This window comes from Mus musculus, chromosome 10 (assembly GCF_000001635.26).
Source record: "Mus musculus strain C57BL/6J chromosome 10, GRCm38.p6 C57BL/6J".
In the NCBI taxonomy this organism is placed as follows: Eukaryota; Metazoa; Chordata; class Mammalia; order Rodentia; family Muridae; genus Mus; species Mus musculus.
In genome coordinates, this window is record NC_000076.6 from 83,721,735 (window position 1) to 83,736,166 (window position 14,432).

At 47.0% G+C, this 14,432-nt stretch overlaps 1 protein-coding gene across 4 annotated transcripts in view; it reads left to right on the forward strand.

Annotated features, from left to right (window-relative positions):
• The first annotated feature begins 958 nt into the window (after positions 1-958).
• The window catches only part of 1500009L16Rik (RIKEN cDNA 1500009L16 gene), a 40,070-nt gene continuing 26,596 nt past the window's right edge, over positions 959-14,432 (forward strand). Inside the window, exon 1 of one of the 4 annotated variants that reach the window (XM_011243557.3) lies at positions 959-1,300. In XM_011243557.3, coding sequence (XP_011241859.1) covers positions 1,014-1,300 — 287 coding nt within the window. In that variant the 5' untranslated portion in view covers positions 959-1,013. The remainder of the gene's footprint in view (positions 1,301-14,432) is intronic. The other 3 variants (XM_011243558.3, NM_001145198.1, XM_006514060.4) reach the window with 3 other exon arrangements.

The window sequence follows — 14,432 nt, forward strand, 5'->3', positions numbered from 1 at the left end:
TCTCTCTCTCTCTCTCTCTATATATATATATATATATATATATATATATTACAGTTGTGGAGTAACAATGAAGTAAATTTATCGCTGAGGGTCACCACAGTATGAGGGACTGCATTAAAGGGTCATATGTAGCATTAAGAAGGCTGAGAACCACTCTTTTATATGACCCCTCAACATACCTATAGAGTTAAGCCCATTTCTTAAGCCGTTCCACCCTGTATAACTCCATTTGTGTCCCTGTTTTGATGTAGCTAATTTGTTTATAATTTGTCTGTCTGGGGACACAGTCTCCCACATGTTTGCAACCCCAGAGCTTAGTAAAGAACTTGGCACAGTCAGGGCTTCTCTATAAATAGCGAGTTTAAACCGGAGCTCTACTTCCTGGCTTGAGCTTACCTCTCAATGAGTTTTATTGATTCTGCATTGTGAGCCAGGAGGACACTAGGGAACGGAGGGTCCTCGTCTTTAAGGAATTTGTATTACTGCTCAAAAGCTCAAGACCTATTATAGCAGATGGTGTTAGCTGAGGCACAGGTGCTGAGCAGTTTACAACCTCTCAGTGTGGCTCCTAAAGTCCCACAGCTGTCAGAGGGCAGAGCAGGAGTTGTGGTCCCAGCAGTTAGGGACCACGGAGATTCATAGATCTGCCTTAGATCAGAAAGCAGGGTATACAACTCTAGTTACAGATCTGGGAGACATTGATTGTAAGGAGGAGCACCAGGTCTGACCGACCTGGGGCAGAGCTGGTTTTTCTAAGTGAGGAAGGATGGAGCTGTCTCAGCTTTCTTCGAAAGCAGGAGAGGTTTTGGTTTCCTCTTCAGATCTGAATATCAATTAGTCTGTCGACCTTAGCCTTATCAGACGTACACCCAGGATACTCAGAGCAGGTGTTCCCTGTCACTTCCTCTCCTCTCCACATCCTGGGGACAGGGAGGGGCCACGAAGAAAGAGAGCGAAGGTGAACAAGAGGGAGAGCGAGCGGGTGAGACCTGCTGCGGACCACGCCTTCTGCCATGACCCCCAAACCCTACTTTAAACTCCCGCCCACTTTCAACCGCCACCAATGCTTGGCCCAGGAACGCGCAGAAGGCTGCGCATTGGTCGGTGCCGTGGTTGCCGCGGTGACGGGTGGGTTCGTGGGGGTCCCCGCGCGGGGCGGGGCTAGGGCTGTCCCTAGTCCCGCGCGCCGCCTCCTTCTGGGTCTCCTCCACTGGGACCTGAGGTCCAGAGCGCGGCTTCCCTGCGGGTGGCGCGATGGGTTGCGGGAACTCCACGGCCACCAGCGCGGCCGCGGGCCGAGGTAAGCAGAGCTGCGGGGCGTAGGTCCCTCGGGAGAGGGGGCGGCGGCGGCGGCGGGGGTGGGGGTGGGGGCGCAGTTCCTTCGGCCCATCCTCAATTTCGAGCCTGGAGCTCGCCTGCTTCTGGAAAGACCGAGAGGAAGCCGGTGCCCCTGTGCGGGGGCGGTCACGCCCGGATTCAGCGGGGAGGACAGTCGCCTGGGTCCTGCAGCCTGTCTCTGCATCCTTCTGGGGAGCAGAATTTCCCAGACGTGTTTCTGGTCCCTCACATCCCCTTTCTATTGGCTTGCATCCAGGCCTCACCCGGACCCCTTGGCTCCCAGTCCCTGCGCCTGGGAAAGTGTTGCTGAGCAAATCGGGACTTTTTTGGGGGTGGGGCCGAGTGCCAGTGGGTTGGGGACAGCAGCCTGCAGGGCTCTAAAAACGCATCCGTTTGGGTCTGCGTACTTAAGACCCACCCTGCTGCCCGCTAAGATTTTCATAGAGGAGCTGCGGTACCTAGACGCACAGATTAGCTTGATGGAGCTCTGGACTGGCCTCTCTTTTTGATAAATTTTCACTTAAAAATACATCCAAACTTGTCTGTGCACGACTTCATTTCGTTGATTGGCAGGGCAGGGCTTCTAGATTTTCCTGGCTAAGCCAGGCTTTGTATCAAGTAACTTACTGTAAGATTCAGACCCTCTGATAAAACTAGCTGATGTTGGGATTTGTTTGGGGTGGTGTTCTCTGCTGACGTATTTTAGCGTCTTTTTGGATAGGGTTCCCTACCTTCTCTAGCTGAGTCCAGTCAGGTATCACAGCCCACTCTAACCAGCAAGCGCAAACGGTAGTCAAATACTGCAGTGTTTGCGGAGCGGATGTGGGTGTCCAGCTATTGAGTTTTGAAACCTTAGGGATGTCACCTCCCATAGCCAAGTCCTTAAGGCTTGGCAGTTATTTTTGTGATTGATTGAAGCACTCAGGTTTGAACTCAGGGTCTGATCATTGCACGTGCTGCGCAGACCTTTGACCATCGGGCTGTATTCCTGGTATCGTTCTTTACTTTGAGATAGGGTCTCACTAAGTTGTCCAGGCATGCCCTGATCTCACTGTGCTGCTCTGGCTGGCCTTAAACTTGCTACTCTCCTAGATCCGTCTCTTTATGACCTAGGACAAAAGGCCTGCAGTACCAAGCCTGGCTGAACTTGTTTAAACATTTACAGGATGGGAACCATTGTGGAAATCTATTCAAATATTGGCCAGATTTGGTCTATCTTTTTTTTGGGGTGTGGGGCACAGTCAATGTGATACTTTTGGATTAAGTGTGTCTCAAGGGATCTAACTAAAACATCTGGGAGTCTAGGCCCAGGGAAAGTATATCCATTCCAGGTGACCTTCGTTGTTTTGAATTTAGGTCTGTCTTTGGTATCTGCAGACAGCCACTGGGAAGCAAATCTTTTAGATTCCTATAGCAGTGACTCAGCTTAGTTAGTATCCTATGCAAATGAGAGCAGGGGCGGGATTTAAGCTGGGGTGTGGCCCCGTTTCATTGCAACAAGGAAATCAGGAAAAGTGTCAAAGCGTCAAATGTCCGTTCTGAGGCTCAGTGTAACCTATCGCACGCGTGCTTGGCTGAAAGAAAAAAAAAAGAGTTGAGAATGTTAAAAAACAAAAACAAAAACTGAAAGGAGGACCCAGAAAAGATTTAGAAATGAAGAAAGTTTGGCGCATTTACATTCTTTAAGAATCTATTTTTATTCCTATGAATGTGCAGCTGTACGCTATGTGCATGTAGGTGCCCGAGAAGACCACAAGAGGGCAGCATATCCTCCGGAACTTGGGTTCCAAGCCATTGTGAGCCACTGTGTAGGTGCTGGGAACCAGACTTGGGTGATCAGCAAGAGCAGCAAATGCTCCTAACTGCTGAGCTGTTAGTTCAGCCCTGCACAGCGACATTTTATTAACAGACTGCTTGTCAGATTTGGGGCTAGAGGGAGAAGTATTGTTGTTAAGTGAAAATTGGAACGATGATAACAGAAACGTTAATGTACAAATTACATTTCAGTGGTGGGGTGGCCAAGGAGTGGAGACATTGGATTTTAGGCTGGAGATGTAGCTTTAGGTGGTACCTGCCTAACACACACAAACCCTATAGACTCTATCTTCCAAACCCAATAAAGTGGGCATGGTAGTGCCGGTCTATAATGTCTTGGTAAATATTTTAAAAGGGTTTCTACCCCACATTAAATCATCTGCTTCCAAAATGAAAGACACAAAACCTTTGTATTTATAATAAGCCTTAAAGCACTAGAGCTGGGCAGATATCAGTCCTCTATGCTGGTTTGTCTGCTTCCCTGTCGCTAAGTTCCTCCTGGGCCGGTCCTACCCCAGCAGGCCGCCCTCATGGCCATGTGCTCACTATCTACCTACCCCACGGCCATTGGTACCTTCTTTCTTCTTCCTCCCCTCTCCTCACCACAGTCTCTGACTTTGACCCCAAGCCCAGGAACCAAAGCCCCACCTACCTCCCTTCTGCCCAACTACAAGCTGTAGCCATCTTTATTCAACCAATAAGTTAAGGAGCAAGGTTTACACAACAAAAGCTGTTACCTGTGAGAATTCACTCTTCCTGAGGCAACTAGGCCTTGGGATACAGGAATTTAGCATTATTATACATAGCAACAGACCAAATCTCAACACTCCAGTCAGGAGGGTCAGAAGTTCAAGGCCATCCACACTAGTCCCTCACTTCATAGTGAGTTCAAGCCATCTCAAAATCAAGTAAACAAATAAAATAACAACAACAACAACAAAACAACTATCTGCCACAAACAAACAAAAACAAACAAACAAACCTCAAATCCTCCAATCTTTCTGCTGCTAATCTTGGTAATCCTACAGTCAGGGACAGGGTAGGAGGCTCACTCCCAAGTTCATGGCCAGCCTGGTCTATATGGGGAGTTCCAGAATAGTCAGACTGTCTCTTAAGGGGAAAATAAAAATCCTATTTCTTGGGATCAAGAAAAAAAAAAGATTCTCTTTGCAAGCATTAGGTTGACTTTTCCCCTTTTGAGTAGCTCTCTCCCTGGGTAAAGGGAAGTGCAGCTCCATCGGAAAGGATCCCTCCGAGTGCCCGTCCTTAATGATCTGCTTTTGTTTGTGAAGGACAGGCATGCTAGAGCACGCTGTTCTCTGGCTTGCTCTTTGCTAAAAATTACTTTATGTTCAGAGAGAGCAGGGCAGGGAGTGGTACATCCCGTAGACCGGAAGGAGAGGACGCTGTGAGGGGGCGTGTTGGCGACATCATCGCTAACCAGGCTCTGCCCTTGGCTTTGAGAAGTTCTTCTCAAACAGTCCCCAGCCTGTGTGTCCAGCTGGCTGCCTTCGGCATTTGGTCATTGTTATTTTCTGTCTGTCAGCTGGTGGTAGGAATTTCGGTTTCTGAAAGGGAACACATCAAGATGAGACGTGGAAGAGCAGAGAGGGATACCCCAACACAGGGATGGTTGCTCCAGCTGCAAACCGTGGCTTTGCTATCACAGTCAGTAAGGGCCGGGCTGCAGACCTGTCCCGAGCCTGGGAGATCCCGTGAATGGATGAGGCTGTCCTGGACCTCTAGGTATGAACTGAGTGTAGTTTTTAAAATGTCCCAGGAATCCTGCTTTCAATATTTCATACTTTTCAGTAGCCATACTGAAGAAAAAGAATGTAATTAAAAAGGCAAATGGAGATGAAGGAGAGTGACCTTGGACTGGAAGCTCAGGCTTTGATAACTGTTGCTGGCTGTGTTGCTGTGGGGGGGCATTTGGCTATGCTTTTCTGAGCTCTGGTTCCTTTATCTATATTGTGGTGGTATAATTGGATGTACCCTGTTTCCTAGGGCCTATGTGAAACTCCAGATAATGGATCGAAACACTCTGTAAAATGAGATTACCGTATTTGCAGTAAGAAGTTATTAGTACGTTGAAAAAAAGGTGGCTTCTGGAAATGTTTTTCTATACGAAAACGACAAATATGCTTTTGTCTCAAGAGGTCTGAAACCATGTCTGTCTGTCTGTCTGTCTGTCTGTCTGTCTGTCTGTCTGTCTATCTATCTATCTATCTATCTTTGTGACAGTCTCTTCATGTATCCTGGCTGACTTAGAACTTGCTATGTAGACAGGGCTAGCTTCCAGTGAAGCTCATTTTGTTCCCCACATATCCAGGCAAATCCAGACACTTATTTCTCTTTTCTCCCAGCTATCTGGACCACTGACTTTCTTGGCTGTAGCCTAGGGAACTTGGCTAGTATGACAGATAGACATGCTGCATAGGGGCTGAGAACATGTGAGTCTGTATGCCACATCAGTGGAGAAGCTGGGGAATGTGGTCTCACGGCCATGGAGACCCTGTCACTCTTCAGATTCCCTGTGTCCTTGACTTCAAGCTTACCCATGGCCTACCGCTGTGCAGAGCGCTGTCCCAGAGACTACAGGACAAGGGAGGAGCTGCCAGCAAGAGATGATTGGAGATTGGAGTCCAGTTTTCTGGCTGTTGAGGAGCTAGATGTGGAAGGCTTCGTCTGTGAGAACAGTCGCATGGGACAGGAGAGCAGTGGATGGTAGAATGCACCAAGAGCAGCCGAGCGACAGGGCTCATCAGAGAAGGCTTCCTGGAAGGGGAGTTGAGTTGTTGATGCTGATGGTGTTGTGAGACCCCTTTGAGTTTGGAAAAACTCCCCATTTTAAGGGTCTTATTCTTTCTTTCTTTTTTCCTTCTGGTGTTGGCTGCCCAACTCAGGACTTTGCTCGTGTTAGGCAAGCACTGTACCACGGCACCACAGAGCTTTCTTCCAATTCTTATTTATTTAGTTTCGGGAATGCTTGATCCTCTTGCCTTGTCTCCCATGTGCTGAATTCCAGAATGTTCCCCGTTGCTCTCAGGAACAGCTCATTTTACTATTTCCACAGGAGCACTTTCTCCCCATAGGAGTTTTGATCTTTCGCAACTGAGAGCTATGGAGGGACGGCTGTTTGTGGTTTCTGTTTTGTGGTGTTTTTTAGCATTTCTCCTGAGAAATGGCTGTGCAGAGTGCTCTGTTTGGATAGTTATTCCCATACAGGGAGCCTTGGCGGGGGGCCCTTGTCCAAGCAGCCAGGAACTCATACTGTGTGTTAGTCTTCCAGCTCTTTCCTCAGGAGGCAAAGACTGAAGTCCAAGGGATCACTCAGTCCTTTTAAAAACCATGGGGAGGGCCATGCAGAGTGGCACATTCCTTTAATCCCAGCACTCAGGAGGCGGGGGCGCCGGGTCAGGGGCAGGTAGATCTCTGTGATATTGAGGCTAGCCTGGGCTATATAACAAGTTCTAGGCCAGCCCAGGATTATATAGTGAGATCTTGTCTCCAAATAAATGAATAAATAATAAATTACGAAAGGAAAGGAACACAGATCGCACAGAGGGAAAGCTGGGGAAGTGAGTCAGTTGGTCGAGTGCTTGCCTTGCAGCCTCTGAGACCTGAGTGTGGACCTCAGAAACTCCGTCAAGAAAGCTAAGGGGCTTTTACACATTACATCCAGTAGCGGATGGACACAGATGCAGAGACCCACACACAGTCAAACACCAGGCAGAGCCCGGAGAGTCCTGTGGAAGAGTAGGGGATAGAACTGAGCTAGAGGGAGGGGAGCTAGCACCACAGGAAAACCCACACAGTAAACCCATGGGGGCGCACAGAGACGGAACCATCAACCAATGAGCATGCAGGGGCTGGACCTAGCCCCGCCCCTCCATATTTCTAGCAGATGTGCAGCCTGGTCTTCATGTGAGTCTCCTAACAAGTGGAGGGGGCACTGTCTCTGACTCTGTTCCCTGCCATTGGATCCCCTTCCCCTAGCTGGACTGCCTTGTTGGGCCCCAATGGGAGAGGATGAGCTTAGTTCTGCTGGGATTTGATGCTCCAGGATGGGGTGGTACCTTCTCTGAGGAGAAGGAGAGGAGTAAAGGGGGAGGGGGGAGATTTGTAAGGGTAGGGAACTGGGAGGAGAGGAACGAGGGAGGCTGTGGTTGGGATGTGATGTGAATAAAAAAATAAGTTATGGAAAAAGAAACAAACAAACAAATAAAAAAAGAATAGAAACATACAAAATCCCAGCATGGGGTTGGGGGAAAGGAGGAGACAGTAGGATCTCTAGGGCTTGTTGGCCCCTCCAGCTTTCCATACTTGGCCAGTCCCAGGCCATAGAGATCCTGTGACTAGAGAGGGATGGCTCCTGAGGAACACCCACCTGAGGTCGACCTCTGACCTCCACGTGCACACATATGCCTGCAGTCACAGGAGAGTGTCTGCTCACATACACAGTTCATATAAGTATATACTATTAAGCGAGTCTTTGGAATGGAAGCCAGAAAATCCCTTTTTTAATGTAAGTCAGAAATTTTCTTTAAAGCTCCACCAGGAACCTGGGGAGATGGCTCTATTGTTAGAGGGCTTGCAGGTGGATGTGTGAACGGGAACCCACGTAAGTGCTGGGTGGGCGTGGCGGCCGCCTGGGTGAGCGTGTCAGCCACCTGTGTTGGTTTTCTCCTTCTCCACTTTATTTTTTTAAGTCAAAGCTTTTCACTGAACCTGGGCTCACTATTTTGGCCAGGAAACCCCAGTGAGCCTTCTGTCTTTGCATAGAGTACTCCCTCACCCCCTGCTGGCCAATGGTGGGATTACAGGCAAGCTGGCTCTCCTCAGTGAACAAGGTGGAGAGAGATAGTGAGGAGAAAACTTGACCATGGTCTTCCACATGCCTGTGTATTCATGCATATATGAGCATGCATACACACACGCATACATGTGCACACACACACACACACATACATGAAAAAAAAGTCCCAGCATTCCTAGATATCTTCAATATCCCGTTTCACTGTGAAATAAAGGTTTACCTCCTGGGCAGTTTCTTTAGAAGCATTTGGCATGTGACATTTGCATAAGTCAGTTGTATTTCTTACCAGAGATAGCTCGTGGGCAACCATCTGGCCTTGTTTTTATGGGCAGTTTATTGTTATGATGCTTCTGATTTTTATGTAACAGTGGTCAGGAGGGGAGGAGCTTAGCAATCGCCTTATTTATCAGTGTACCTGGGGAGCTAATGTAATGCTTCGGGGTCCAATTATCTAGATTAGTCATCGCTTTGTCCTCAATGAGCTGAGTAATTGTATTCCCTTTACTGTAACCACGAAGGTCCAGCCTTTCCTGGTGTCTGCAGATGGCTTGATGGTGTGGAGGTGAGGCCGAGGTGCTTAGCATTAACCCATGCCTGGAGGGAATGATAGGAGACGTTGATGCTGTCATCAAAGTGGTCGAGGACAGCTTGCCTTGTTCTCTCCTCCTGCCCTAGGGTTAGAAAGGCCTAGAACCTTCCTTCTGCTCTTGTAAGCAGAGAGCGCTGCTTTCTCTCTGAAGCACATTGCTGTCTTGTCTTGTCTTCCTTCCTTCCTTTCTCTTTTCTTTTCTTTTCTTTTTCTTCCCTCCCTCCCTCCCTCCCTCCCTCCCTCCCCCTCCCTCCCTCCCTCCCTCCCTCCCTCCCTCCCTCCCTCCCTCCCTCTTTCTTTCTTTCTTTCTTTCTTTCTTTCTTTCTTTCTTTCTTTCTTTCTTTCTTTCTTTCTTTCGACAGGGTTTCTCTGTGTAACAGATCCCTGGCTGTCCTGGACTCAATTTGTAGACCAGGCTGGCCTTGAACTCATAGAGATCTGCCTGCCTCTGCCTCCCAAGTGCTGGAATTAAAGGCTTGGGCCACTACACCCAGCCTCTTTTGTCATTTTTATCTTGTGTTTCCTTCCCCCCATGGAACATTCTTCTGAGACCCCCTTATATTTTATTCATAGCAATATCCTGGGCCTCTAGACCAGTTTCCAAACTTAAACGTTATATTTCAATCAATGGATCAATCCGTCAATCAGGTGTGTGTGCAAGAGTGCATGCACGAATGTGTGAGTGTTTGAATGTGTAAGTGTGCGTGCATGAGTGTGTGTGTGAGTGTGAATGTGTGTGTACAGGTATGGTGGCCAGATGTTGGGGTTCTTCGACTCTGTTGATTGCCACCTTACTTTTTATGACAGCCTGTTAATGAACTCGGGGCTCAGATTTGAACTAAACTGGCTTCTGTGACCCTCTTGGCTCTGCTCCTTGGCAAATCCTGGGGTTACAGGCATGGCCTGCGGTGTCTGGCTTTCACTTGGGTCCTGGGGATCCAAATCCAGGTTCTTGTGCTTGTAAAGCCCAGACCCTCAATCTCAAAACTTTTAATGGGATTTTTTTTAGCTTTCTAAAAATTTATTTGAGTGAATATGTTTGAGAAACAAATAAGAAGGAAAATGAAGTTTTAAATTGTGTGAGCACACGTGCCCTGAAGAAGTAATTGGGAAAATGAACTGCAACTGTGAACAATTAGGAAAGCCTGCTCTGCAAGAAGTGGGATCTGACTGGGTTTGAAGATTCTGTAAAACGTGAATAAATAGGATATGGAAGAGTGGTTTTTGTCTCTTGACTTTTTTAGGGTGTAGGGGGTCCAGAAATCAAACCCAGGGCTTCATGAACGCTGGACAAGGGTTTAAAGTCCCACCTTTAGCTGGAGGGCATCTCTAGCGTCCTATAGTGTCCTGAAGACAGATGTGGCCTTTGGGCATGTATTATAGGTAGTGAGAAGCCTGGCTTGGCTGGCTCCCTTGTATTCTGAGATGGGACAGAAGTAGGAGGGCTGGGTCTGGGGCCGTGAGGGGAAGGAGAGGCACCTCAGCACTGAGAGTGTGGGGTTTGGAGCCCAAAGGAGCCCTGCTTTCCCATCTGTCTGTTGTGACCTTGGTCAGCCTGCTTAACCTGTCTGTGATATCGTTTCCTCGCCTCTAACCTTGGGGAAATAACAACCGGATCTTTGCAAGAGTAAAGCAGTTAATGTGTCTACCCTGTTGGAAAGAGTGCCTTACCCACTGGAAGTGCTGAGAGCCTTCACAGTGCTAGTGTCCCACAGGGAAAGGCATGAGCCACAGAAAGTGTGCACTTACAAGAAGGGTCAAGATGTTGGAGTGGAGCTTTTCAAGTGCCAAGAGTGCCTTGGGCCAAGGCCAGGGCACAGAGGTCCTGAAGTCAGTCCTGGAGACTGGCTGAGGGAGGATGCAGGGGGGATGGAGAAGGAGAGGAACAAGAGGGATGGAGGAGGAGGGAGATGGGCAGGTGAGAAAGCTGTTTGGACTGGGTAGCAGCAAGGAGGGTGGTCGCCCACTGTGAGAGTCAGCTAGGAGGGATGGGGGTCGCATTCGGGGAATGGAGAGGGACTGGTTACCTCCGTTGTCTCAGATAGGCAAGAACATGATTTTTCCCTCATTCCTGTTATTCGTTCTCTGTCCTCGGAGCTGACACTGTGACCACATGAGAGGCTCCTGAGGGTGGTCCTGCCGAGTCAGTTCCACTGTGAGGGACTTTCCATGGACGGTCATGGATGAGATTACGTTACAGTAGCTGAATGGTATTGTTTTACCATTATCTGGCTGCCTTTGGTGTGTGTGTGGGGGGGGGCGTATGTGTGTGTGGTGTGTGTTTGTGTGGTATGTATGTGTGTGTGTGATATGTGGTATGTGTGTATGTGTGTGTGTGGTGTGTGGTATGTATGTGTGTGTGTGATATGTGGTATGTGTGTATCTATGTATATTTGTGTGTGTGGTATGTATGTGTGTGTGTGATGTGTGGTATGTGTGTACGTATGTGTATTTGTGTGTGTGTGGTATGCATGTGTATGTATGTATGTATCTATCTATCTATCTACATACATATGTATGGTATGTGGGTGGTGTGTGTGTCTGGAGGCAGAGGAAGACACCAAGTATCCCACTTCATTATTCTCTACCTTATTCTAGTCAGCCTCTGGCTGAATCTGAAGCCTTGTTGTCTGAGTTAGACTGGCTGTGCAGCAAGCTGCCGCCTGTCTCCCCCCCTCCCCCAATGCAGGGGTTGTAGTTGTGTGTGTGATCATGCCCAGCTTTCATGTTTTGCTGTGGATTGGAACTAGGGCCCACATGGGTCTGCAGAGAACGTTCTTGCCAACAGAACCCCCTCCCCAGGCCCCCAAGCCCCATAGACTTCGTTTGTTTTTCTTTTCCTTTTTCTTTTTCTCTTTCTTTTTTTAACCTCTAAAGTTAAAGTGTTTAAGAAGAACCTAGAGTCAAGGAGTTTTTCTGTGAGAGCATTAAACTCATCGACATGACTGCCTATTTCTGGGACACATTGACCTGAAATTTTTCTGTGTTATTGGAAGAAATACAGCTTATGAATCTGTATTGTTCTTTCTGGGGGAAAAAGAAACCCGAACTCCAAGCCGTCATTTGAACTAATGAGTGGTTGTTTTCCTTCTTTTGACCAAATTGAGACTATGATTAGGTTTAGTACCAAGACTGGTCAGAGGAACCAGTGTGAAGTGTTAAAATGAAGGAGGATTGCTTGTTTTTCTCTGCATGTTTACACAGCTCTCAGCAGGATTTGTCTTTTGAAAAACAGTGAGACATTCTGCCTGTCTTTATTGTTTCCCATAAGCACCAAAGTTATTTAGCTTTCTGATTGCTTATACTTGAAGGAGAGTGCCTTGTAAGATGCACTAGTTTTTTTTTTTTTTCTAATATGAAAATGCATGCTATTTTTTTTTTTTTTTTAGATGGGAAAAGGAGCTGGATGTGGCTGAGAGGTAGACCTCTTGGGCTGGGTGTGGCTCAGTGGTAGACATCTTACATTGGGTGTGGCTGAAAGGTAGACCTCTTGGGCGGGGCATGACTCAGTGGTAGACATCTTGGGCTGGGTGTGGCTCAGAGGTAGACCTCTTGGGCTGGGTGTGGCTCAGAGGTAAACCTCTTGGACTGGTTGGGGCTGGGAGATAGACCACTTGAGCTAGGCGTGGCTCAAGGTAGACATCTTGGATTGGGTGTGGCTCTGGGGTAGACCTCTTATCTGTGGTGTTCAGTGGTAGCACTCCTGCCTGGCATGCATATGTTCTGCTTTTGCTACCTAGTGCTCCACCGAATGGGAGGGAATTCTCTTGGCTCATGTATGCAACCTCTCACATTAACCAGTGTGTGAATTTGAACAATTCTAAGAACGTTCTGGGCAGCCTGACTCATTCTTCATACTCACTCTGTATGGAGGAGCATCTGCCTATGGGATGCTTCCTTCTAAGCATGGAAGCTACCGGGATAAGGTGGTGTCTTGCATCTAATTGGCTTGGTGGGTTTGTTTGTGTTCTTAGAAATGTGAGACATGTCAGGGAGAATGTATTCTTCCCAAATATGAATTTTACTGTGTGTGGCTGTTTGAATATACTTGACCCACAGGGCGTGGTACTTTTAGGAGGTGTGGCCTTGTTGGAGAAAGTGTGTCACTGTGGGTGTGGGCTTTGAAGCTCCACCCAGTGAGGAAGACTCAGTTTCTCCTGGCTGCAGTTAGATCAAAGTGTAGAACTGTAAGGTCCTCCTGCACCATGCCTGCCTGGATGCTGCCATGCTCCTTCCTTGATGATAATGGACTGAACCTCTGAACCTATAAGCTAGCCCCAGTTAATTGTTGTCCTTATAAGAGTTGCCTTGGTCACGGTGCCTGTTCACAGCAGTAAAACCCTAACTTAGGCATCATGAGTTTCTTTTTAAAAGTGAAGCAATTAATCAACTAATTAATTTAGTGGTGGTGGTAATTGAACCAGGCCCTCGTTTATGCCAGGCAAGTGATCTAACACAAAGCCATGAAACCTCAACCAGTAGAATTTAAAAACTTTTGAACAGCACCGTGTGTGTGTGTGTGTGTGTGTGTGTGTGTGTGTGTGTGTATGTATGTGTATGCCTTAGCATGCTTTCGGAGGTCAGAATACAGATCATTGGTGTCAGTTCTATCTTTCAACTATGTGGGTCCTTAGATACTCAACTCAGGTCGTCAGCCTTGGCTGCAGACATCTTACCCCCATCCCCATCCCACCCCCGAGCCACCTTGTTGGCCCTGGAAGTGCGTTTTAAGGTGAGGAAAGACAGGAGTAAGGTGATGTCATATTGAGTGGTCTTCCTTAAAAAGCTGTCCCCATCCCCTGATACGTGAATGTTCCCCTTTTCAGACATATAGATAGCCAAGTGAGGGACTTCCTGGCAAGGTGATGATACTAGATGGTCTGATTGGGCCCTCAATCTAATAAGAAGTATGCTTGCTGCCACACAAGAAATCCCAATGGCTTTAAGATCAAGCAAATTGGTACTTCAATAGCAGATCATATATATATATATATATATATATATATATAAATTTGGTTTGATTGAGTTTGCAGTGCATTTTTATGTGGCAAACTTTTGATTTCAAGAACTCATGGATACAGTAATGAAAGTGTAAAGGAGAAGGTGAAAACTATTTTGGTAAACTTGTGACAACAGCTCACAGCTCACAGCATGTTTCAGTCTTAAAGGTAGTTACCTTCAGAAAGAAACGGGCCTCTTCTGTAGGTTACGATTTCTTTTCCATATAAGACAGACCTTCCCTCCATTTCTTTAAAAAATAATTTTAAAGATCATTGTATTTATTTTATGTGTTTGTGTGAGTGTGTGTGTGTATTTGCACCGTGCTTACCTGGTGCCCTCTAAGGTCACAGGGAGGTATGGACTCTCCAGGAACTAGAGTTAAGGATGTTTGTGTACCATCATGTGGATGCTGACTGGGAACAGGGTCTCTCTTAACCACCAAGCCCTCTCTCCAGCCTCTCCCTCTGTCTCTTGTGTCTTTTAAGGCCCATGGCATTAACTCACAAATCCTGTTAAACAGGGAAGAGGCAGTCTGTCAGAAAATGAAGGTTTTAGTTGAATAAATTATAAACCAAGTTTATACAGTTTAGAGCAAATGGGGTTTTTATTTTATTTTTTGCCACTTTGAATAATTCTGATCAAGGCATTTTTGACATAAATTAGATTAGAAATCTTGATCCCATTTATTGTAATTATACAAACATGGTTAAAATGCTACAGGAGGTCAGACACTTATATATGTTTTTTTATTGTTTTATGATCTGATCCTTTTTCAGGATAGTGGTTTAAAATTTCACATTTATGTACCTATGGACTCTGATATTTTTGCCACAGATTTCCAAACATTACACAGTTATCTTAAGGGAAAAA